Source organism: Vidua macroura, chromosome 14 (genome assembly GCF_024509145.1).
Source record: "Vidua macroura isolate BioBank_ID:100142 chromosome 14, ASM2450914v1, whole genome shotgun sequence".
Lineage (NCBI taxonomy): Eukaryota > Metazoa > Chordata > Aves > Passeriformes > Viduidae > Vidua > Vidua macroura.
This window is the reverse complement of record NC_071584.1, coordinates 6,177,176-6,202,026: the sequence shown is the minus strand read 5'-3', so window position 1 is coordinate 6,202,026 and position 24,851 is coordinate 6,177,176. Positions and strand designations below refer to the sequence as shown.

Sequence of the window (24,851 nt, the reverse complement as noted above, 5' to 3'; positions counted from 1 at the left end):
GCAGCACACAGAGCCCCAGCATCCTGGCTGCCTGTGTAGGCTCCAGCTGGTTCTTGCTCTCACCATGCACCAACCCCATGGCACCGAGCTGCGGCTTGCTCAGGGCTGGTGCCAGGGCTTGTGCCACTCTCCAGTGAGAGCCTCCATGTGCAGCACAGCTTCCCCTTCTGAGAGGGTCCCAGTCCTGGGCAGCTGCGGTGGGCTGACCTGGATCCACGGGGGTGCCAGGCACCAAGGACTGCATGGAAAATCCCACACATGCAACTGTCTGCAAAGCTCCCGCAGGGCTGGGCTGGGCTGGGACATGATGTTCGGTTTGAGGAGCAGGGAGGCACACAGTGTTTGAGGCGCAGGGAGGGATGTTACATAAGGCCCTTCTGCCTGGCTGGAGTGGAATCTCCCCAGGAGAACACAGTGAAGGAGTGAGAACATGCAGGGCTGGGGGTGTCTCCCCTATGTCCTGACCCTTGGGCAGACCCTCAAATCCTGCTGCCCTCCCTGTGCTGCTCCAAACCCCCTCCCAAGCAGCTGCTCACCTGTGCACGCTGCACTAAGCATCCCATACACAGGCTTCCCACCCTCTGCAACAACATGCACCTCCCGAGCCCTTTTCTCTATGGTGCCCCTGAGCTGAGCCAGTCGGGGTGAATCCAGGGCTGGCTGGGACACACTGGGGGCCGGGGAGGCCGGGTGCGGGATGTCAGGGGGTGCGGGACACTGGGGTGTTCGTTAACCCCTGCGGCACCGTGGGGCGGTGGGGAGGTGGGGGCTCTGCAGGGGCTGCCCTGTGCCATTGGCTGGCACTTTATCACACCACACCGCAGGACGGGAAAGGCTCTGCCTACCCGTGGGAGGAAGACTGAGCTCTGAAACGAGGCGTTGGGAGCGGGTGGCTGCAATGAGCAGGTTTTGCCACAGCCTGTCCCCGTGTGCCTCTGTGCTGTGCAGGACCCCAAGGACAGAGGACGGGGAGAGGCAGCAAACAGGACTCCCAACACCATCACTGCACCCCTTGAATGCAGCTGGATTGAGGGGTGCAATTAGAACAAATGGGGCACGGAGCTCATTGCTGCAGGCCAAAGCTTCCCCAGCCAAGAGGGGCAAGAAGGATGGCCCGACCATTTCCCAGCACCCCCAACACCCACCGTAGTGACCTGGCCAGAGCAAGCACAGCTGGATCGAGCTGCCCTGTGGAACAGCCCTTCCTGGAGCAGCTGTAAACCTGAGAGGCTGGCAGCTGCTGCAGTGCCTGTGTGTGCAAGGGATGTGTATGTACGTGGTAGAGGAGCCTGAACCTGTTTACACACACAGGAAAAGTTATCAGCCACACAGGGAAAGTCATCACACACATGTACTCACAAGGCACATACGTGTGCCCTTGCACTAGAGCACTTGCAGGGCTGCCTGCCAAGGATGCTGCGGGGTCACCATGTTGGGACACACTGAACAGGGAGGAGAAAGCCACCCAATAATGATTTCAAGCCCATAGCCTGTGTTTTGCTGTTTACCCAGCGTTTCCAGGGTGCCAACCACCCCCAGCTCCGTGACTCACACAGGGCTGGGGCTGAGCCGCCCTCACCACAGCAGAGACATGAAACCGTGTGGAGCTGTGCTGCTGCAGCACAGGGTATGGCCACCTGCCTGCTCCCCAGCCCCAGGCACTGCTGGCCCAAGGAGGGCTCCAGATGGCCCAGGAGTTGTGTCCCTAGAAAACCCCAGGGGAGGATACTGCACCTTGCTTCAAACATCCTGCTAGCGTGGGGCTCTGGGCTTTAAGCTGTAGTAGCCATCAGCAGCCCCAGAGATGGAGGGTTTGGGCTTTTTTTTGCCCTCTGTCACATACCCCAAGGGGTTGAATCAAAAGCTGGTTGTGCCCTAGAACAGGGTTGGGGCATTCCCCACCCTGGTCCAGCACTGTTCAATCCAGATGACCCATCCTCTTACTCTCATGTTTTGAGATGGCCCAAAATGAAAAAAATACAACCAAACAAAAAATATCAATGATGACTGTGAGAATAAAAACACCAGAGGGGAGAGCAGAGCTGGGGGTACATACAGCTCCACACAGCCTGAGAAGAGTCTCCTTTGTGCTTGTGTCGCCAAGTCTACCCTGCACAGGTGTGCCACGGGGGACAGAGACCTGCAGGTTCACAGCACTTTTCTCTACAAAACATCCAGCCCTGGAAGGGGCTGCCTGCTCATGTCTCCAAAAACCCATCTTGGCTCAGCCAGGGCCATCTCAGGGGAACTAAGCCCCACTGCAAAGGTGAGAAGCTGCAAGGTTTACCCAGCTGGGGAACAGAACCAGCCCAGTATCCTCACCAGTCCCATTCAGGCAATTCCCAGTCTCTTCCCCAGTGCCACCACTCTCCCCCCTCTTCCCAGCCACAGACACAGCTTGGGGCATGGATATATATAAAAAGTAGAGTTTATTGCCATTTCTATCTAGATTTACACAACAGTGTCACCGCTTCTGACATCAAAAGCAATGTCCCGTCACACCCCAGAGGACAGGCCAGGGACAGAGGGGACCCCAGGAACATGGGCTGGCTCCTCCACCCCAGTGGGTTAGAGCACAACCTGCCTTGTGGCTCTGCCCAGTGGTCAGTCCAGATCCTCCCAGTGCTGCCACATGGTTCTGTCAGGTGGGATGCCAGAGAGGAGTGAATCTGCCCCCTCCTTGGTGCCACTCGCAATAGTTGGCTGTCCACTAACAGGTGCTCACCATTCCAGTCTGCCTTCGAATGCCCCAGATGTTGAGATGGGCATGGCTGACCCAGAGCGGGCACCCCACAGCCTCAGAGGCACCTCTCGTGCACATGCTTATACATAGATACAGCTACAGAAGATGCCCAAACTAACAAAACAAGCTTTTTTCCCTTGTAATCCCCACACTGCTGTGCGTTCAGCCACGGTCTACGCTGCAGCTGCCACCCCTGGTGCTGCTCAGTCTGGGTCGGGTTCCAGCAGGCTCCTGGGTGGCTTGCGGGACGTATCTGCTCTGCTCACTAAACATCCATCTCCCTCCAATGTCAGGCTTTGCCACAAAGAGACACCCCCCTGCAGAATGCAACCACGGCCTGGGGCTTGGCGTGCGCTCCTTCCAACCGCAGGCTACCAGCACGGTGCCAAAGACTGCCCAGCTCTGCTCTCCAGCAGAGCCTGGGACAGGTACCAGAGATCTCCTCCTGGCACCTGGTGGGTGGTTGGATGGGGAGGGGGGGTCAGCTGCCCCTGTCTTCCTTGCAGAAGAGCACCCTCATGAAGGAGACGGCCACTGGCTCTGCGGGCTGGCCAGGGCTACCCGAGGGGCACGGCTCAGTGCCAGGGTCTGGCAGTCCTTCGTGTGAGATGAAGGTGGAAACGATTTTTTGCAGGAGATTAAGTAGAAAGAGTTCTGTGGCTCTGCCCACCCCGAGGACAGAGCCACCTTACACCGCAGAGCCCCCGGAGTGCTGGGCCGGGGCAGCCACCCCGGGGCTCTGCTCCTCAGGGCACAGCACCTCTGCTGGGAGCCGGGACTGGAACTTCTCCAGCTGCTCAGGGCTGGCCAGGGTCTTCAGGAGGCTGTTCTCACGCTCCAGCTGGGAGTTTTTCTCCAACAGTTCCTTGATTTGCTCTTTCAGGACCTCCACCTCCTCCCGCACAGCGTACATCAGATGATTTTTCACAAGATCCTGCAAAAGGCCATAGAAGAGACCAATCAATGGAGAGTAATGCCCGGGGGGTTGCTCCCTCCCGTTCCCAAGTGCTGGGGCAAGTGCCAAATGCTGCAGAAGATTTTCCCAAGGACCATCCCTCCCCACCCTTGGAACCCTGGCCAGGGCTTGGTGCTCATCCAGCATAGCTGCCTCAGCCACCATCTCTCTGGTCTCTTTGCATCCAGAAGCTCTTTCCAGCCCCCTAAACTGCCCCGGAATTTGGGGGGCTACAGTTCCCGAGCACCCAGAGAGCCCGGCTCGGGCAGCCCCAGACCCCGAAAGTCCCCGTCCATGTCCACCCTCGCTCCCTGCGCACTGCAGAGCGGCTGGAGCCAATGAGCTTCAAGGCGGTCACAGACAAAGAGCAGCTCTGCCTGGCAGCGGGATGAGGAGTGGAGACCCCCGTGGGCAGAGGGACGCCCCGCCCTGGGCCGAGCACCCACCCGGGAGCGGGAAGCCCATGCATAGCACCCGCGGGGTGACGGGGGAAGGTGCGGGGGAGAGGGGGCAGCGCTGCAGCTCACCATCGCCTGCTCAATCTTGTTGTCAATGGCCACCACGCTGGCTCCGGAGGCGCTGGAAGAGAGCGGAGAGGCCGAGGGTCAGCACCGAAAACCTCCCTTCCACAGGGGTCCGTGCACCGCGACACCTCCCTCCCCACCAGGGGCGTCCTCCTCCCCAAGGGAATCCATTAATTCACGCACCGGTCGCGTATGTCCTTCGCTCCCGGAGCAGAAATGCCCCCCACTCATCAGTGGGGTTCGCAGCAGCACCCCCCGGGCACTGGGACGCCCCTTCCCCCAGATCTCTGCGGCGAACGGCGGGGACGCCACGGCGCAACGGGGCTGCCCCTACCTGTTGTCGAGCTTCACGGAGACTACATCCCCCCCGAGCAGGGATGAGAAGAAGGAGATGGAGAAGTTGTGGAGCTGATAGACAGCCACCTCCATGGGGGACTGGTACATGCCGGTGCTCATGGCTGCGGGCGCAGGGACACACACTCGCACGGACGGAGCAAAACGCACTGCCAGGGCGCCGGCGCCGCCCCCGCTTATATCGGCGGCGCCCATCCTGCCGGGAGGGGCGAGCGCGGCGGGGACCGCCCGCCGCCCGCAGCGCCGGTACCGCCCCTTGCTGCTGCCCCCGGTACTGCCCCCGGTGCGGCACACTGCCCCCCCAAGCCCGTGTACCGCACCTTTCTGCAGCCCCTCCGCCCCTTCCAGTTAAACCACAGCACGGCGCCGTCTCAGAGCAAGGATCCCGTGCTTCAGCACTGTGTCCCCCCTCATCTGCAACCCCACTCCATACCCAGAGTCCTGAGAGCCCCGGCACCCCTAGTACAACCCTCCATAGCCCACAAGCCTCAGCATCCCGTTCCTGTGCTCCTGGGCACCCAGCATGGGGATTCAGTCGCGGGGATACACGCATCTGCTTGGGGGCTGGGAAAAGGGGTGAACCCGGTCCGCATTTGGAGGTGCAGCCTGCAGGTCCCGCACAGTGAGTACCAGTGACTGTGAAGGGGAGGCAGGAGGGAAAGGGGAGCCATGGGCATTCAAAATACAACCCGGGCTGAAAACCAGAAACCAGCTGCTAAAAAACCGGGGTGCGTAACAGAAACGAGGGTGTAAAACAAACGGAAACAGGAGTGACAAACAACAGAAACGAGAGCAGAAAAACAACCCAGGCGTAAAAAACAACTCCAAGAGGACAAATGAAAACCTGCGTGCAGAGAAAACCCGGGGTGCAGAACCAACCTAGGGTATAGAACACACCCCGAGGTTGCAGAACAACTGCGGAGTGCAGAAAAAAAACCCGGGGTACAGAACAACACCCCGGAGTGCAGAACAGCCCCCAGAACAAAGTGGAGTTACAAAACGAACTCGGGGTATAGAGCAAAACAACCCCAGGGTGCAGAGCCAACCCGGTGTGCAGAACAAGAAATCTAGGGTGCCACAGAATGATCTTGTGGTACAGAACAAATTCGGGGTACAGAACACGCCCTGGGTGCTGAACAACCACCAAGGGATGCAGAGCAAACCTGGGGTCCAGAACAAAATCGGGATCCATTACAAACTCGGGAGCACTAAACACCACCACCCCTGATTGCAGAACAGTCCGGGGTTACAGAACAACACCCTCGGGCTGCTGAACAACGACCCTGGTTGCTGCAGCCCGGGGTACGGAACGCTCCGGGCGCCGAATGCGGCCGGGGCTCGGCGGCCCCGCCCAGCGTTGCATAACCGCGCAGCGGGAGGGGGCCCCCCCGCGGGCACCAGCGGCACTGCAGCGGCTGGGGAGGCGCTCTGCCAGTGCTTGTGTGGAGCGGCGTCCCCGTGTGTGCGTGTGTGTGCGTGTGCGTGTGTATGTGTGTGCGTGCGGCATCCCTGTGTGTGCGTGTGTGTGTGCGGCATCCCTGTGTGTGTGTGTGCGGCATCCCTGTGTGTGTGTGCGTGTGTGTGTGCATGTGTGTGTGCGGCATTCCTGTGTGTGTAGCATCCCTGTGTGTGTGCATGTGTGTGTGCGGCATCCCTGTGTGTGCATGTGCATGTGCATGTGTGTGCGTGTATGTGTGTGGCATCCCTGTGTGTGCGTGTGCATGTGGCATCCCCGTGCGTGTGCGCACTCGAAGCAGCATCCCCGTGTGTGCGTGCATGTGCACGTGCATGTGGCATCCCCGTGTATGTGCGTGCGTGTGCGCGCCCTCGGAGCGGCATCCCTGTGCACGCGCACTCCCGTGCAAGCCCTGGGGTCACAACAGGTCCTTCCCACGTCCACAGAGCGATTTATACATAGATCAAGTGGAACTCCTCCAAGAAGAGGAAGCAGGGCCCCTAAAACGCCCCCAACATCCCAAAGGCTGGAGGGGCACTGCCCACCCAGTGCTGCCTCTGCTGCCCTTGGTCGCCCACTTACCTCTGCCCTCTGGATGTGGGGGAAGTTTGCTCAGTGGTTGCCTGCTGCCCCTGACCCCGGGGGCTCATCCCCCACTGGGCACGGCGAGGCTGATGCTGGATGGCAGATCCCATACACGGCATAGTGTCCAAGAAAGAGTTAGTGCTGGCAGGGCACGTGCACTCCAGGGGTGCCGCAAAGGACACTGAGCACCCTGATCCAGGGGCTACTGAACGTGGCTGGCACTTGGCTGTTGGGAGAGGCCAAGGAACCCTGACTTGTGGGTGTGCTGCTGTGCCCCTTCCTCAAGCAGGGAGGGAGAGCAGAGTGGAATTTACCTATCAGAAAGGGAAACTGAGGGACAGTGCAGCACAGCTGCTGCTGTGAGCAGGAACTAGCCAGGCAACTCTCTACAAATTGCAACCCCATCCCAGAGCAGGATGAGGATGCTGTGCTGCCTGCGAACCGCAGCCGGGGCACATGTGGGTGCCCTGGGACATTTGGGTTTGATGTGGGGATGTGAGAAATCATTTTCTCCCTGGTGGGCCCATCTGGGACCTGTTGGAGGGGGGGGATTATGCACATCCCCCTGTGTCAGCACTACTCCAGCCCATGCAAAGCTGCTGTACAGGGGCTGAGCAGGGTGCTGGCACTGAAGAGAGTAGGCAGGTGTCTGTCCCCCAAGCCCCAAGGCTGGCCTGTGCTCCTCCCCTCACCCACACCAGGCCCTACTTACCAGTCCCTCCTTCTGAAGAGGCTCGGGGAGTACGGCGGCTGGAAGGCCATGCCACCCTGTGACCCTGTTCCAGCCCCTCTGTTCCTAGCAGCGATGCTGGCTCTGCCTGTGGCTGTGTCTCCCCAGCTTGCAATGGCAGAGACAGCCTGGGTGTTGGCTGCATCCAGGGGCTCCAGCCACAGGGTAAACATGCTGGGAGATGACCTCAGCTGCACTCAATTGGCCCTTTCAAGGCCAATGGCCAGTGTGCCATCCCGAGCTGCGTGGGTGCCCCCCTCCCTGGCGAGATGAAAGGCCTCTGTGTGCACTTGTCCCCAGAGTGGCTGGTGGTGGGCTTGGTGGCAGCCCCTGGGACACAGCTTTGTCCCCCCCGGGACAAGTCCAGACCACCCACACCAGGGGTCCTTTGACTGAGTTTGCCACTGCAGCTCATGAAGCATGCGGGTTTCACTGGGGAGAAGACAGGAGAGTTGGGAAGAACATTTTCTCCCAGAGTTGTGCCACCTCCTGTCTTCTGCAGAGAGATGTCAAAAGCAGGGAGATGGGGTGGGCAGACCCCAGCCTGTCCCCAGCCCTGGAAGCTGTGCCTGTGTCCCCATCCTGCGATATGGCCCCCCCCAGTCCTGGTTCAGCCTCCTTCCCAAAGGAAGCCCTAAGTCATTAGTGGCAGGGACCAAGGGCTCCAGAACCAGCAGACCAGAGCCTGGCTGATGGTCCTTGTCTCACACCTTGAGGCTCCTGGTCCCTGCCTGGTACCTTTCTGATGCAGCACTCAGGCAACAAGGACTGATTAAAAAACCCAAATATTTCTGCAGCTGCTGCAGCGCAGCTGGAAAATGCTTTGTGGGGAGATTGCTTCACCTCTGACACCTCCAATATTTTTCCCATGACGCTGGGTCTACTGCAGAAATAAACCGGATTAAGTCACTGATTTCCCTGCAGTCCTGCGGGGTCCTTGCACCCAGCCCTGCCCGCATCACTGCTCAGGGCATGGGTTCCTTACTTAGGCTGGGCAGGATGCTGTCGGCCTTTGAGAGGCCGCAGCGAGGGAAGTTCTGGAGGGATGAAGAAGCAGAAGTTTCTTCCCTGGCATTCAGTAAATGAAGGATCCCTGTGCAGCCGGTGGCCAGGGCAGGTCAAGGTGGGCAGGGGGCTGCAGCCCCACTCGCACCCCACACCTCATGATGGGGCAAGGCTCCTGAACGTGTCGCAGGGCGCACACAACCACGGCACACCTTGCAGCCCCTACAAGCAAGCCCTGCCTGCACATGTGCGTGCACACACAGCACACCCACACGCCCACGAACCCTGCACGCACACGTGTGTCTGCAGCCCACACGAGCGTGTGCTCTGCTCACAGGGGCACACCCTGCACATGCATGTGCACACTGGTGTGCCCTGCTTGCACACATGCAAGCACATTAATTTAGTACCTGGAGCTGATGATCTTGAGGGTCTTTTCTGACCTGAAAGCCTCTGTGACCCTGTGACACGCACTTTGTGTGCCGAGCAAATGCTGCTGTTCTGCGTGCAGATGCACAGCCCTGCCTGCACCCCCGCGTCAGCGGCATGGCACAGGGCAACTCCGCATGCCCCTGCATAGCCAGAGGGCACCCCCAGTGCTCAGGTATCACCTACAGCCCTGCTGGCACCTCCACACTGGGAGCAGCAGCTCCCAGCTCTGCTGGATCCTGCTTTATGCCAGCTCTCCCCAGGAGCCTCTCTGAGCTGCCCCAATGCCTCCACAGCAGCAGGGTCCTACATGGGGCTCCAGCTGTACCCCAAGTGGTGGGGGGACCCTTTCCTAGCACACCACAGCCCTGGCCTTGCCAGGCTGCTAGCAGCCACCTCCTCTCCCACCACCTGCTCCTCCAAGCAGAGCAGGGTGGGCAACACGCCACCTTGCTCTTCCTAAAGAGCAGCTCACCATGGACTCACAGTTACCCTGTGGCACCAGTGATGGGCACTTGGAGCAGGCTGGGCGAGAGGGGCCAGTGGTGTGAACTGCATCCCCGAGGCAGCAGCATGGCAGCTCCTGCATCTACACACAGTGACAGGAGGTTCATCAGGCTGGGCCTGGCTCGTGCCTGTGGTTATTTTGGTAACAGCAACAGCAGCTGCAATACAGGGTAGTTGTGACACTAATTGTTGTGCTCTCTGGGGGAAAAAAGCACCCGTGGTTGACATCAACCAGTGAGGAGAGGTGGTGACACCAGCCAATGAAGATATCCTGTGGCCCTGCAGGACACCCCAAAGCTGCCAGCAGCCCCTCAGCCCTTATACAGCCTGTGCCTCAGGCCAGAAGATGCCAGCCCCCCTACTGGATGACAAAGAGTGACAACCCCCTCCTCAGCAATGGGACTTGGAGTTCTGCAGCCACCACAGAGCTCTGGCAGGCTGGAGCAATAGGTGAGAGGGAGGAGGACGAGGGGATTATCTCTTGCTGCCTGGCATCCCTCACCTGCACAGTGCTGTGGCTCAGGGGACATGCCCCCTCCCACAGCCTTGGGGACAAGCCGTGCTTTTGTACTGAGCCCTGTGTGTTGGACCTGCTCCAGGCACTGCAGTGCCACACACCAAAGGATGCTCCTGTCCTGGTAGCGGCTGATGGAGCTGGAGGGGTGGTTGGGGCTTCAGGAGCAGCCCTGGCTCCACAGACTTGGCTCTCCCCCTGCTCCAGGCTGTGCTCACGGCTCTGTAGCAGTTTTCCTGGCTTGCTCTCTTCCAAGGACTCAGCTCAATGGGAGGAAGGCCCTTCAGAGGGTCTGAGGCGTGGGAAATGTTTATAGCCTGGCCTCAGAGACACTGGAGAGCAAACTGGGAAAGGCGCAGAGCCAAGGCTGCCCAGGCTGCTCTGCAGAGCCAGATCTCCCGCTCCAAGGGTCAGAGCAGAGTGGGAGAGGAAAAGCTACTGCTTGCAAACACAGCTAAGAAGACTCTGCCTGTCACAGCCCAAAATCCTGCAACTGTGGTGGTACCAGCCAAGGGACCAGGAATGCCAGCACCAGGGCATCCTAGCCATGCCCTGCAGGAACAGAGGGAAGTGTGGCTGGGGACACTGCTGATGGCTGGGGCCTGTGGTTGCCTATGGCAGGAAGGGCTGGGTGTGGGACATGGCTGAGGAGCTCCAGGTCTTGTCCAGCAGCTCTATCCTGGTTCTGGGAAAGGAGAGGTAGTGCTGGGGGCTGCCCACGGCCAAACAGGCAGCTGCCAAGGAATCCCAGGATCCTGAACAGCAACTGCCTGCCCTATGGCATTGGCGTAGGGCTACTGTGCCAGTCCCAAGGGCTGTAGGCCTAGCACTGCCAGAGCACATCAGTTGTCCAGATCTTGGTTTCCTCCTCCTGAAGATTCCCTGGCTGAGCTGCTCCCTGAGGCCTGGGACTATCCTCCAGCTCAGCTGGTGCCTTCCAGGAGCTGCGTGGGACATGCAGAAGCCCCATGCAACCAGGAACCCTGTGACATGGGGACGCAGGTCATGCCCATCAGAGCCTTGGAGGGGTCATAAATCCCCAACCATGTTCTGGGCACGTGCTGCTCCAGAAGAGCAGGTAACCACTCCTGGGCACACCTGGACATGCCTGGGTAGGGATGCACCCCCTGCCTGCAGAGCTGGTGCTGCTGGCCTTGCCTGGTCCCAGTCCCAAGCCAGAGGACACCAGAGTCATGTGTGGCCCGGACAGAGGTGGTGCCCCCTGCCACGCTGGGGAAGCCCAGGGACCGTTTCAGTGAGGGAAGGCCAGAGGGGAACCTACCCTTGGGAAGGCTGACAGGGAACATGTCCTCCTTCCCTTCATGCCCAGTGGAGGCAGAGTGAGCTCTGTGGCCGTGGTCAGGGGACACAGTGACCCACCCCACCAGGCAGCAGGCATGGGCAGGGATTGTGGTGTGGAGACTCCTCCAACCTGTCAGGCTGGAGGCAGTGTGGGGTGGTGGAGGGAGCCCTGGTAGGCTCCTGTGTCCAGCTGTGAGGCTAACTGCTTCCTCTGATAAAGGTACTTGGCTGTACTCCCAGTTCTGTTTTTTTCTAGCATGCAAGTGCACACCCTCAAGCCAGCCTGCTGAGAGCTGCAATTTTTCTTCAACTTTGTCACCAGACCCCCTTCTTCCTCCTGTGCCCCTAGCAGCAGTTGCCTCCCAGCAGTAGTGTGAGGAGGAAAGGTCAGAGAGGACCCAGTTTCAGCCACAAGAAGCCAGAGAGGACCCAGTTCCTTTCTCACCATGTTGGAAGAGAGTCACAGCTTCCCCAGGCATGCTGGCATAGGGGAGGAAGAGGAAAAAAGGCTCATTGGGCTGTTACCAGCCCTGGATCATGAGGCCAAACATCCTACCTTGCTGGTGTTTGTCAACACCAGCCCCATACTGCTGCCAGCCCAGCATGGAAATGCCAGTGGGTGCCCTGCCAGGGACTGTGGGCCACCCTTGCACCTCACTGCTCCCCACAAAGGGTCCCACAGCTGCTGAATGCTGAGGTGAGAGTGCCAGGCATGGCACAGCCCAGTGAAAACCCTGCAGCTTTCTCTGAGCACCGTGCCTGGCCGTTGGGGCAGTGCAGCTAACCCCCAACATGCTCCCTGCTCCCATGGACCAGGGATGCCCAGCCCCAGGGAGGATGGCAGGCTGAACCCTTGGCAGAGCTTTACTCCACAAATCTGTCTGTGGAGCAAAGTGTTTCACACCCACGGGCCGGGGCTGGAGTGCTGTCATTGAACTCGGTGTTATCGCCCCCTGGTTACCTGTGCCCTGCCCTGGTGCTCCTGCCAGCTATGGCTCTGAACTCCAGAACTTGCTCCTTAGCTCACTGGGTTTTCCTGGACGGCCCCAACTAGGTCACACACAGATCCTTGCTGCCCTTTTCTGCTCCAGTTTCAGGGGACTGGGGATAGAGCATAGGTGGTTGCAACACTGAAGGGATCTCCCGCAGCACAAGGGCTACGCAGCGCCCTTGCACCCCACAGCAGGTAGGCAGGGGGCTGCCAGCCTGGCTTCTGCCTCCCCAGCCCCTCATCCAGCTTTCCAGGGATCCTCAGCCCGAGAGAGAAACCCCAAAGTAGGGCCTCTGGCATCCTCCAAAACAATCCCAGACCCCTTTTCAGGCAGGAGTGGGCACTCTGGAGCCCTGCTAGGCGCTGGCAGCTGCTGCCCTGCGGCATGCAGGAGTGCCCGCTCGCTAATTGGGAGGCAGCTCGTTATGTAATGAGGACGGAGGCAGGGGAGCTGCAAGAGCTGTGCAGCGCACCCCACGCTACCCAAATCTGCTCTTCCAGCCCAGAATAAGCCCTGCTTATGGAACCCCTCAAGCCCTTCACTGGCCCCTTCCACAGGTGCTGGAGCCTGGTGCTCCCCTGCCTGGCCCAACGCTTGGGGGGAGCCCCAGCAGGAGCCCCAGCAGCCCCACAATATCCGAGGGACAACTGGACCCCATTGGGGGTGCAAAGCCCCGACAGAGCTGACCCGGCAGGGGTGGGGGCAGAGGAGCTGTGCTGGGCTGGCTCATGAGCCAGCACCCACAGGAGGTCAGGCAAGGACACGCAGGGCAGCACGGCTTCAGCAGAGATGGTTATTAATACCCTGCCTGGCCTTTGCAAGGAATCCCGGGCATTTCAAATCAGGGACCTTTGCTGAAACCCGGCCGTCACTGACATTTCAGGACAATAACAATGTGAAAGACAATCAGTTCCTGGCAGGATGTATACCTGTGGTGCTGCCGAGGCTCTCTGTATGCCCGACCTCAGCAGCCAGCTCTCACCTCACTTGTGCCAACCCTTGGGAACAACCTGAGACCATCCCCTGCCTCCAAACCACCTGGAGCAGTCCTGCTCCTTTTCACAGGCATATCACTGTGATGGTCTCACTTAAGGACATGGAAATGTCTTGTCCTGCCCCATCGCATCTGCCATCCCCTGCCAGTCTGGACAGGGCTGCCATCTCCATGGAATTGCATGTGGGGGTGGCAAGGACTGGATCCCACCTGGATCCTGAAGGGCCCAGAGTTTCTTCTCTGCCACCAGAGTTGTTCTGCACCAAAAGCCCCCTCAAATATATATCCATATATAGATATATATATATATAAAACTCAGCACACAGACAGAGAATGATCTCCTGTCCCAAAGCCAGCCATGTTCAGCACCTGGATAAATATAACTCAGAGCTCATTTGCAAAGCATAGGGATGGGTTGTAGCCTCTCACCTCTCCAGCCCTCTTCCCCCAACACACACCCTGGGGTGGTTGGAGATGATGACCTCAGAAGTCTTTTCCAGCCTAATGAGTTTTGTGATTCTCTGCCCTCTTCCAACAGGGCCTGAGTCCTTCCCAAGGGCAGGATCCACCTGGAGCCTCACTGGCCTTGGCAGTCCACATAAAGCACACGGACCCATACACGGTCACGTCCCCTGGGCACACACACAGCTGCCAGGCTCTGACAACATGCACCCCAAGCCTTTCAGTCTCATGCAGGTCATGGTGCTCCCCCAAAATACAGAGTCAGGTTTAACCTTCTTTGTGCTGGACAGTGGCCAAGGAGGTGGTGTCAGGTCCCAGCAGACTGTTCAGGATGAGGCTAGGTCTCACCAGGAAAGGATAATGTGATGGTGAAGAGAGGGGGCATGATGCTGGGATCAGGGCAGACCCCTACAGACTCCTTCAGCTCCAGCCTCTTCCTCATCTTTACAGTTCAAAGCCAGAAAAAATCCTGGCCAGCCTTTTCCCCACAGGGCCATGCTGTCATCCCTACCTGACCTTGGGACACCTACTTCTGCCTGTGCAGAGCCAAATGCCTGCCCTAGCAGATGGGTAGTGCTGGAGAATCCCCAGAGAACCAAGATCACAGGCTCCTGGGAAGCTGACGTTGGCATCACCAGACTAGCTCAGCTATGCCAGCCCCCTTGGCCACAGCCTTGTGGTCAGGGGCAAATGATTCCCTCCCAAGGGGCTGGAGGGGCTGAGCATGGCTCTCCTGTGCTTCAGAGAGTGTTGAGAATATCCTCCTGGAGGGAGCCGGGTCTTGCAGGAGCAGGCAGGAACAGGCATGGTGCATAGTGTGGCACATGCTGCTGCCAGCCCTGCCAAGCCACGCCAACCCAGTGTGCTGTGGCAGAGTCCCTGTGAGCCTGGTCTGCTGGGACACAGGGCCCAAGTCTGCTGGGTCATGGGCTGGGGGTCCCAGGGTATTGGGATGCCCATGATGGAGACCACAGCAGGCTGCGCCGGCTGCCTGCCTGCCATCTTCCTGAGGATGGGAGGATTTGGGTATGCCAAGGTCAGCACTTCCCGGCAGTACAAGCTACTCCCTGCCACTGAAACAAAATCTCCCCAGCACCTCGGTGGTGTGCAGGGCTTGTAACCAACACTGCAGACCACAGGTCCTTGTGCAGCTCTGTCCTGTGGGAGCAAAGCAAAAAAAGCCCTGGTGCTTGGTTCTGGAGGGCGGGGGGACCCTCCTGGCCCCTCCATGGCAGAGCTGTCCCAGGGCCAGAACATGGAGAGTAGGACAGCTCAGTCCTACACCCACACCTCTCTCATGCTCACTCGTGGCCCCTCTCCCCATCAAAGTGTCCTTGTTGCTTCAGCCCACTCAACCAGCTGGAATGCTTGCCCTGGCCCTGCCACCCCAGGATGCCCTTTATGCCCTGGCTCCTTTCCTCCTGCATTGCTGCCGCAAAGTGACACCCAACAGACAGGAACAAGTGGTGCTGTGACACAAATGCCACCCTGGTACTGCTGCCCTGGCAGCTCTTGCTTGCTGGCCCGCCATTACAGCAGGAAAGGCAGTGCTGCCCTGCTCTGCCCAAATTCATGCTTCCCCCAGCCCCTCACACAGAGCTTCCGTGCCTCCCTGTGACTCCCATGGCTTGCCCAGGCCTAGGAGAAAGTGGCCCTCAGCTCTTCTCATGGCTCAGACCAAAGGATGGGTCACTGCCCAAGCTGTTGGATGGAGCAGCAGGTATGGGAGTGCCTACAGGTGATCTGGCTATGCAGAGGTGTCCGCTCACGGCCTGCAGCAGGATGGGCACAGGCTGGCCAGGCTGCCAGGTGTTGCCCAGGAGTGGCTGGGCAGGAATGCTGGCACAGCTGGCTGATGTGGGCAAGCGGGCTGGTATGTACCTCCTCTTCCCACCCAGAGCCAGGCAGGTCCCACTTGGATCACAGGCTAGCACACACCCAGGGTGTTGCTTCCCCTGCAGTGCCGACCTCCTCCCACACCCCTGGCTCCCCTCAGCCACCTGGCCCAGGAAAAGGTGCCATGTGGTCATGGGCCTGCTCTCCCTGGCCTACACTCAGTTGGGCTTGTGTTTGGGTCTGGGATAATGTTGGCATTACAGAAGGATGGCAAAGACCTTTCTGCCCACTTCACTGGCACCTGCAGGGAGAAAGTGTGCTAGCCAGGGTGGTGGCAGCTGTCCTCCCTGTACCTGGTGCTTCCATGTGAGCTTGGTCCCTTGGCACTGCTGAGACTTCCCTGGAAAGCAGCTTGTGATGCCCTGTGTGAGGACACAATGGGGAGAAGCCCTTCACAGGATCCTGTGCCCTCCTGAAACAGCAGGGCTTTCTGCAGGAGCATGAGCCCTGGAGGCAATTGGTCCAGAGCATGCCTTCCTTGTGCATCCCTAACAACATCCCTGCTGTGAGCAAAGGGTAGGAACAGCCTGGCAGGGACCACCCAGCCAGAGAAACCCCCAGAGACAGGTTAGACATGCTGAAATGTCTAAGAAGCCCAGCACTGATCTGACCCTGAATTGTCTCCAGCCAGCCCCTGAGCCAGACTCAACTCTGGGTTTAGGATCTTGGGCATCCCATGCTGGCCTGATGTCAGCCACACACAAGGATGTGTATCCACACAGCTTTCTCATCCTCCTGTGCTGCTGTTGGAGCACATCAGCCAAAACAGTGAGCACCAAATGGTTTGGGCTCCCTGGTACCAGCAGCAGGGTGCCCTTATCAGGCATGTTATCAGGGTGTTCCTCTGGCACCCACATTCCTCTGCTGTGTATGCTATCTGCTGTTGGATGTGTTGGCTCATTCCCCAGAAGGAGAAAGTTCAGGCAGGAGCAAAACAACTGCAAACACAGGTATGGGCACACCTGGCTCCAGTGCCTGGGGCCACGCACCCAGCTCCCCCATGCTGTGCCACCTAGGGGTGACAGCGGATCACCCAGGCAGCCTCCAGACCGAGGTACCTGGACATTGGGTGTGATAGAGGGACACAGCTTTGCACCACACCATAGCACAGCCTGCCACAAACACAATGCATGGAGCCTCTTGGGACACATCACACAACAGGGCATAGAAGACAGGCAGCAAGGAGTGCTAAGGGACACTGACAGGGAGAAATCCTTGTCCCTTGGCATCTCTGCTCACTCCCTACCTCGCCAGGAGCACCACAGGTCCTGCTCCAGCAGCGATGGGTTCGAAAGCACCCTGCTGTGCCCATATCAGTGGCCTCAGGCCCACAGACACTGTCACTGACTGCCCCAGCGAGCTGCCCAGGTGCTTGGCTCTGACCCCAGCCCTGGCAGCCCGTGTTGGGGACAGTGTCTTGCTTCCCCCTTCACCCACCGTGCCAACTTGCTGCAGCCACCCAGGGAGGAGGGGAACCTCTCGAGGGGAACCTCTCGCTCCTGTTCCTTCTCACTGGGTAGGTTCACTGCTCCCTGTCCGGGCCAGGCATGGGCGCCTTGGCAGGTGTCCCAGCTCCTCCCTTCCCACCTGAGCGGCAGCTCGGCGTTATGTAAGTGCAGGAAGAGCAAGGCCGGCTTCAGGCAGCAGCCTCTCAGCGTCTGACGCTGCTGGGCGAGGAGGCGGGAGTGCGCCAGGGCAGCTCACACGCGTGGGGCAGCCACGTGTGAGCCCACCTGCCTGCCGCTCCGCGCACAGCCCGGGAGCACGCCCACGGTGCGTGTGGTGGGAAGGGCATGGCGAGGTGTGTCTGAACGCGTGGGTACTGCTCCCCCTGCGCATTACCCACCCCCGGCGGAGCAGCAAACCCCAGAGCTGCTGCCCGCCGTACCAGCCAGGCAGATATCTGTACCTGAAGCACTGATGGGCCACAGATCTCGTCAGGGTAGTAGATGTGTCCCACCTGCTGAAGACACTGGCAGTCTCGGGCACCTGCGGCACTACTGGCCCAGCACAGTTCTCTCAGGCTGAACTGGGGAGACCCAGACCTGCTAGCCCCCGTACAGGCTGCTCCCCCACAGGGTATTACCAGCTCTCTCTGTCACCAAAGCCAGCCCCACACAGCGTCAGTGCAGGACCTGAGACAGCTCTGTCCACTCCTCACCTCTGGGGCTCACCTCATCAGGGCTGGGGAGCCTGCAGAGTGGTAACCCCTGGGACCTCCTGTTCAGTCTCCTCTGTCCTCACTGCTAGAGGAGGGAGCAGGGCAGACCCTGCAGTCCTGCCACCTCAGTCTGCCAGGGAATGGAGCACGTTCAGCTGTGGGGGCACAGGGAGCCAGCCCAGAGCAACCCCAAGACCAGCTCGGGCAGGACACAGCCACCTTCTAGCGGTACCAGGGAAGTACCACTCCGGGCCAAACCTGTGTCCACTCCGGGGAGGGCCAGGGGAGCTGCCAAAAGGGCAGGAGCTGGCCTTGGGACTCTTCTCTTGGGGTCCCTACCCAGGCTCTCAGTGACGCTCAAGATGGCTTTCAAGGCAGCACAGCTGCTTCCCAAGGAACCTGCTGTGCTCTCCACGCAGGATGGGGCTGATGCCTGTCTGTCGCTGGACACTATCCATGCCCCTGCGGGCACTGTCTGTGTGGACAGAGGTAGCCAGGGAGATGAGATGAGCACAGAGTCCAGCGGCCAAGACACACAGCTGGGGGCTGTTGTCACTGCCCGGCAGACACAGGGCACCACAAGACAGGCACGGCGGGCATGACGGAGCAAAGCCACGCGGACCCGCACCCAGAGATGGGCTGGCACCACGTACGGACTGCGTGCCAGACGCGGCTTCTCCCCACCCAGATTCCACCGCCGCTGACACCCCCAGCCCCGGGGTCACACAAGTCCCCTTCTCTTGCCAGGGCCACACCGCTGCCAGCTCCAAACCCGCTGCCCCAGGGCACACGGCCCCCGGCAGCTCACAGGTTCCTGGCGGTGACACCCACCTGTGGAAGAGGAGGAGGATGGAGAGTAGGGTCTGGTCGATGTTCCTGTTGCAGATACCCTGGTTGAAGAGGTAGCAGGGGTCCCGCACGACGGGTTCCAGCGAGTCCTGTCGCATGATGGAGCTCAGCTTGTCGGTATTGAGGTTCTGTCGGACCAGCTGCTCCCGCAGCTGCCGGAAGCTGCTCACGGTGGGGCTGCCTGGGTTGTTGTTCTCGCCCCCGGCCCCCTCCTCCAGCCCGCTCCGGTTGGCCAGGTCCAGGCAGCAGCTGCAGCAGTCCAGCCCCACGGGCGACCGGCACTCCTCCGCGGGCGACGAGGACATCCCGGGCGGCCCCGCGCCTGGCCACGCCGGCGCCGCCGGGGCCGCTCCCGGGGCCGCGGAGAGCGAGCGGCTGCAGGACGCGCCCGGTGTCGAGCGCCGCGAGCGGCCCCCGCCCGCCCCGGTCCCGTTCCACCCGCCCCGGCCCCGCCCCGGCCCCGCTCCGCCCCGCCCCGGCCCCGTTCCGCCCGCCCCGGTTCCGCCCCGTCCCGGCCCCGTGCATCCTTTCTCTGCTCCGCTCCGCTCCTCTTCTCGCCGCTCCGCCCCGGCCCAGCCGCTCTCTGCCCGCCCCAAGCAGCCGTTCCCCGGCAGCGCACCCGCGCCACGCTTGGGTCCGGGAGAAGGTGGCGAATTGTAACATGGGGTGACGTGGGGTGACAAAGGGCCACGATGCCCCCTTCCCGGTGGGGACCCTCGCCCCCTCTGTGCTTTCCGGGGGTGCCGTGGGCGCTCAGGAGGCTGGCGCTGCCCGCGGCATCACTCCCTGAAGCATTGGCGCAGGCAGCCCGCGTGACTCCGGAGACGGGGCAGGAAATAGGAAAAAGGGGATGAAAGGCCCCAGGATGGGGGGAAAAGCCAGGAAGGACCTGGCTTCACTGCTGGGAACGTCTGGGAGCTGCCTCGCCCGAAGCCAAGCCAGGCATGGGTGGAACGCAATAAGCCTGATGGCTATGGATCTTGGGCACGTTCAGAGTCCCGGCAGATGCCTGGGGCTCGGGGATATGCGAGGGAAAATGGGGATTTCTAGGAGAAGTGGCTTCCCTGGAACTGTTGCATCTCAAGGTGAACATTTCTGCCACCACTGAACTGCACTGGGGGCTAGTGAAGAGTGATTGGGGCACATGGTGCTGTCCTGGTGGGGCTGGGGCATGGGACAACACCTCAGAGAGGTGGACTGGCCCAGGAGCCTCGGAATGAGATTCGGGAAGGTGACAAGGTGCTGGCTTCGAAGCACCTGCAGAGATGGGGTGAGAGGGAGGCCGCGGGGCTGGGCTACTATCTCTGCCGGTCAAGCCCCGGGGCCAGGCCGGAGATCCCTCACCCTTCAGAGAGATGAACAACCGGGAGCGGGTGGGGAAGGGCTGGGCAAGGGTCCAAGGAAGCAGAGCTGCCGAGAGGAGGAGCAGGCAGGCTGGGGAAGCCCTCCTGGGCAGGCAGGACACAGGGACAGCAGGAGGATCTGTACAACGGTGTTGAAAAGGGCTGGTGCAAGGAGCTGCAGGAAGCAGCGATCAGAGGATTGCAGCATGTCTGAAGGGTGTGGGATTGATAAGAGGTAAACCGGGTCAAAATCTGACCGGGCAAAGCCAGTAGAGCACTGGAACAGCAGAGGTCCCGGTGGCAGTGCAGTGCTTGCTGGGGTTGTTAACGGGGTGGCTGCTGCCACTGAAGGAGTGGCAGGAGCGTCCAGCAAACACTCCCATTCTCTGCTTAACGTGAAGAAGGAAGATGCATGCCATGAGGATGAAGCAGTTTCCAGGCCATTAGTAACCTGGGGAGCCACGAGACTCCCAGATCCAGCACAGATCCACAGCTGGGGGAGTGGCCACGGTGAACTCGGGCAGGGCTTCCCATGCCAGGCCCCATCGGACCTGGGGACCGGCAGGATCCGGATCCCGGTGGAGGTGGCACCAGCCTGGGGTCTAAGTGGGGGGAAACTGTCAGCCCTGGGATGATGCTGACAACAGGTGAATTCCTAAAGGACGGACGACCCACAAGCTGCCCCAGGAGTGTCCTCTCCTTCTATGCACTGGTGGATGCTGAGGGCTGTTTTTGAGGTGCTTCCTCAGCCCTTCTTGTGGGCGATAAAGGAAGGCAGGGGCTGTGGCAGGGGCTAGTGAGGGGGATCCCTGGTGACCCCATTGTTGCGAGGACCCACGGAATCAGGAGGGCGCTGAGATTTCTTCCATCCTTCCGGTTTCAGAGCAGCCCCCGCGAGATGCGCTCCGGCCGCACCCCGGGCAGAGCTGCGCCCCTCGCCCCGCTCCGTGAGCGGGTGCCCGTGGGAGGCTGCTGCCATCCCGTGGGCACACGGGGAAGGACGAGCTCTGGGCTGCCACCCCTTCCTCGGCCCCAGCTCCCCCAGTGGCTCTGCCCCGGGCCCGGGGCGTCCTGCCCGGCCCCGACGGCTCTGCAGGTGGCTCCGGGTGCAGGTCGCTGACTCCTCCAGGCTCCTTGTGCCCTCTGGCTGTGCCTCCTCACCCACGGCCCCTCCAGCTGTACTAGAGCTGCCACACAGGGCTTTGGCTGCTACCCAGCCATCAGCTCCTTGCTCCTCATCTGCAACCGGCACACATCATGGGCTACCACCTTCTCACGTGCAAGCCACAATGAGCTCTCTAAAGCCCCAGATCCGGGAGCCACATCCTGGTTCAAGGTGATCAGCTGGTGGCGGCAGCTGGAAAGTAGGTTTCCTATGTTTAGCTCTGGCCTTTTTGGGTCCTGCTGTTCATGGGACTGGGACAGTGCTAGTTTCTGCACACCCACTTCCCTCAAGGGCACCCACGTGCTCCACACTCAGACATGTCATTGCATCCCTATGCCACAACTGGCACAGGGTAGCGTGCTGAAGGGAGTGGGGACTCAGCTGGCTCTGAGGCAGGGCGGGGACAGCTTTGGCCTGGAAGCCTATTGCACTCAAAGGAGCTCCATATTTATCCCTTGGCTGTGAAAGGGATTCCCTAGCCCTGGCTGAAACCCGGGGTGTCCTGCTCCCAGCTCAGGGCAGGGACTCCAGTCCTGCCCTGACTTCTCCTGCAAGCGCCTGGACAAGAGGGGGTAGTGGACTGGGAAGGAGAAAACAGGGGGAATGTGTGGGGCTGTGGGGACCTGGGTTCAGCCAGCTCTGTGCCAGCCATGTCCCCAGCCATGTGCCATCTGTCTGTCTGGTGCCCGTCCAGGTCCCCCAGCCACAGCCCCTCTCCCCAGTGCTCACTTTGGGAAGGCCCTCCCTGTGGAGTCTAGGAGAGAAGATGCAGCACCCTGTCCTGTTCTCAGGTGGTATCCAGATCACCTCTCCTCAAAGACCCTGCTGCAGCGGGGTCAGAGCCAGCCAGGGCTCTGGGTGCCTGTCCTGCCTTCCCTGTTCCTTCCCCGCTGCTGCAGTGGTGAGAGCTGGCTCATGCCACCGGCCCATCTGCGCCAGGGGAGCCTGCCAGTGCCAGGCCCCCTGCCAGGCAACCCCCCCTGCGCCTCCATGGGTGCTAAGAATAACCAGCGCCGTCAGCAGCCGTGGTATTTGCAGGCATCGCCAGTGCCACCCCCATGCCAGCCTGCTGGGCACAGGATCCATCTGCTGCCTGACGTAAGTCACCAGCCATAGGGGCACATGGGTGGGCAGTCTTTGGGGCCACGTGTGGCTGTGAGGAGGGGTCCTGTCTCCCCCCCCTGCCCCCCCCCCCCCCCGACCTGAACAGGGGCAGGATGCTGTTGTGGGACATGGAGGTACTGCTGCCCAGCACCCAGCATGGGGACACGGGGAGCTGCCTGCCTTCTTTTGTCCTGCTTTTCCCAGTGTTCCACAAACAGACACCCTGTCCCCAGTTCTGCAGCACCCCTGGGAGATCAGGGCAGCCCCCAGGGCTGGTGACAGTAGCTCTGCCTTCCTGCCTGCAGAGGGATGGGGACACAGCAGACTCAGTCACCTGGAATCTCCATTAAAGGAGATGAGCCACCCCAGAGGTGGTGCAGAGCAGTGTGTGGGGCAGCTCCTCTGAGCACCAGAGCAGCTCTTTCCCCCGCGCATGGGGCCACAAGGACCAACGCAGCTCCCCGAGCTTCATGTGTGGTGGAGTCAGAGATCTGCAGCTGGCAGAGGAGTGGGCTGGGGATGGCCTCCAGCTGTTGCCACTCTGTTATTGGGGGGTCCCACCCGGACTATTCCCCAGGAATGCAGAGCTGCTGCTTCTCCTCTGGAACCTATATGAGCTGCATTTGCCCCTGTGCCCAGGCTCTGAAGAGAGGATTCTGTAGGGACACTGTGCTCCTACCAAGGGCAAACATAGTTCAGAGCCTTCCTCCCAGGCTGTGATGGCGAGTCATGCAGAACCAGGCTGGGATGTTTTCTCCTCTCTGTGTGACACTCCAGTAAATCATATAGGATGTCCTGACAGCCTGGGCCAAGGCGACATGTGGCATGTGGGGCTCCTTGCTCTCCTTTTGGCATGGGGACTCACACAGCCCTGGGAGTGGCCCTGGGCACAATAGTGTTGTCAAGGGGCATTTCCTAGTGGGACAGAGGGTAGTGAGCTATTCCAGTGCAAGGCTTTTCAGCTCCTTGGGGAGGGATTAAAACCAAGCTGGTATTTCCACGGGATTGATGAAAGCCTGGGGTTGTCTGGCAACAAAGAGGTAAAACTTCCTGTTCATCCACATGACAAGCACTAATTGGCATTGAGAAACCATCTTCAAGCTCTGTGAGGAGCACACCAAAGGATCATAGGAGCTGCAGGGATGCACTGAGGGAGTACTGAAGTCATTATGGCACGCAGGAGTGTGGGGGGTGCTGCTGGGCCAGCCTGGCAGAGCACGGGGCGGGCAGGCAGGGCTCAGCTCTGTGCCACTTTGCCTGTTTGGAAATCGGGGTTTGGAGTTGAGCAATCTCTGCCCATGGTCTGAGACTGGGGGCACTCCCTGAAAAGGACAGGTGAGGTTTGGGGTAGAGGTTCAGTAGGGATGGAGCTACACTGGTTGTTAGGGTGTTTTCAGATTAATTTTTTTTTTTCTTTTTTTTTTTTTTTCTTTTTTTTGTAAAATAGCCTATGCTTCCCTCTGGTGGGGAAGAATTGCTGTGCCAGGGGAATAAAGTCCATGTCTGCAATTAGACATGTCATGGCACAGTGAAAAACCCTTTCTGGGTGCCCACTGCTCTGACAGTGACTGTGGGTGATGAGCCACCTGCCATGCCACCCACAGGTAATGCCTCCATCTCCCATGCCTGGAGCTTTGCATGTACCCACTTTCCTGCCTTCATTCCTAGCCTGTGATTCTCAACATGTTCCCAGGTGTCCAGGGAGGTTGCTTCCCCCGCTGGTGTTAGGAATAACCCTGTTCCTGCTTGGCCCAGGTGAACTGAACCCAGCGGGTCCCAGAGCTGTTGGCTCTTGCACCACTGGAACAGAGGACACAGGGCATGGCAGAAGCTTGGGGAGGAGGTAGGATGGCAGGATGTGAGACATGGGATCCAGGACCCTACCAGGATCATCCCAGGTCAGGCACAGACGGAGCAGCGGAGTTCTCGCAGAGGATACATGAGGTGGTGGGAGCCATCCCTCCTTCCTGCAGTGGACTCAAGAGGACACAGCCTCCCAGGTAGGAGTGGATGTGTGTGTGAGTGCTTCCCTTCCTCATCCTCACCTCTGTGGGGCTTCTCTGTGCTGCAGCTGGTGTTGGCAGTCATGGCAAGTACCAGGAATGTCTTATCTTTGGTGGCATTTGAAAGAATGTACAAATATTCAATGAGATAGTACATCTTTCCCCTGCGACTTGTGAGCTGCCTCCTCCCAGCAATAAACTCCACTTTTGAACATTTTGAACTAAGAAGTGCTTTTGGCTGTGAGTCCCTCTTTCCAGCCTTTTTGGGAAAGGGGGAGCAGGGTGTGTGAGTGCTACCTCAGGGCTTGCCAATACACCCACCCTGCCAGCTCGGAGCAGCAGCAGTGCATTTAGCCTGAGGTGCTATAGCCTGGCACCTGCTGGTCCTGCAGGTAAACCCATTACTGGTGCCACCACAGACCTAGTGCTGATGTCCCACTCCTCTGGCAGGGCTGCCTGGCATGCTGCTGGAGATGCAACAGATACATCCCCCTCCAGGCTCATCTCTGGTCACACGATGGGAGCACAGTGGGCTGCAGATATGTTTGTTTGGAGTGACCCAAGAGCACATTAGACTGTCCTGTTTCCTCTTGGCTGGGAACCCAAGCAGGTCCTCAGACTCTGAGCCTTGTCTGGAGGGATTCTGGGGATACCACCCCACTCAGACCCTTCCCTCAGCCCATTTCTTTTGCCCAACCTTCTATGCCTGTCCTCAAATTGTCATGATGGGCACACAGCAGGTAGGCAGCCTTGGAGACCTTCTTGCCCTGGCAATCTG

General features: G+C 59.9%; 1 protein-coding gene across 2 annotated transcripts; it reads right to left on the bottom strand.

Annotated features, from left to right (window-relative positions):
* Window positions 1–2,410: 2,410 nt before the first annotated feature.
* TSC22D3 (TSC22 domain family member 3) lies at window positions 2,411–18,863 on the bottom strand. 2 transcript variants are annotated; one of them, XM_053990405.1, is made up of 3 exons: window positions 18,441–18,863; window positions 4,226–4,277; window positions 2,411–3,677 (listed from the first exon to the last, which is right to left on the bottom strand). In XM_053990405.1, exons 1-3 carry the CDS (start codon window positions 18,761–18,763, stop codon window positions 3,432–3,434), a joined length of 621 nt encoding a protein of 206 aa, XP_053846380.1. In that variant the 5' UTR covers window positions 18,764–18,863; the 3' UTR covers window positions 2,411–3,431. The 2 variants fall into 2 exon arrangements, with proteins under 2 accessions (XP_053846380.1, XP_053846381.1); XM_053990406.1 differs by lacking the exon at window positions 18,441–18,863 and adding an exon at window positions 4,557–4,735.
* Between the last annotated feature and the right edge of the window lie 5,988 nt (window positions 18,864–24,851).

Coding starts and splice junctions, on each gene's coding strand:
- TSC22D3 (XM_053990405.1), bottom strand. CDS start 18,763: ATGTCCTCGTCGCCCGCGGAGGAGTGCCGGTCGCCCGTGGGGCTGGAC. Junction 4,278..18,440: donor ATCCTCCTCCTCTTCCACAG/GTGGGTGTCACC, acceptor GCTCTCTTCCAG/CGCCTCCGGAGCCAGCGTGG. Junction 3,678..4,225: donor ACAAGATTGAGCAGGCGATG/GTGAGCTGCAGC, acceptor GGCCTTTTGCAG/GATCTTGTGAAAAATCATCT.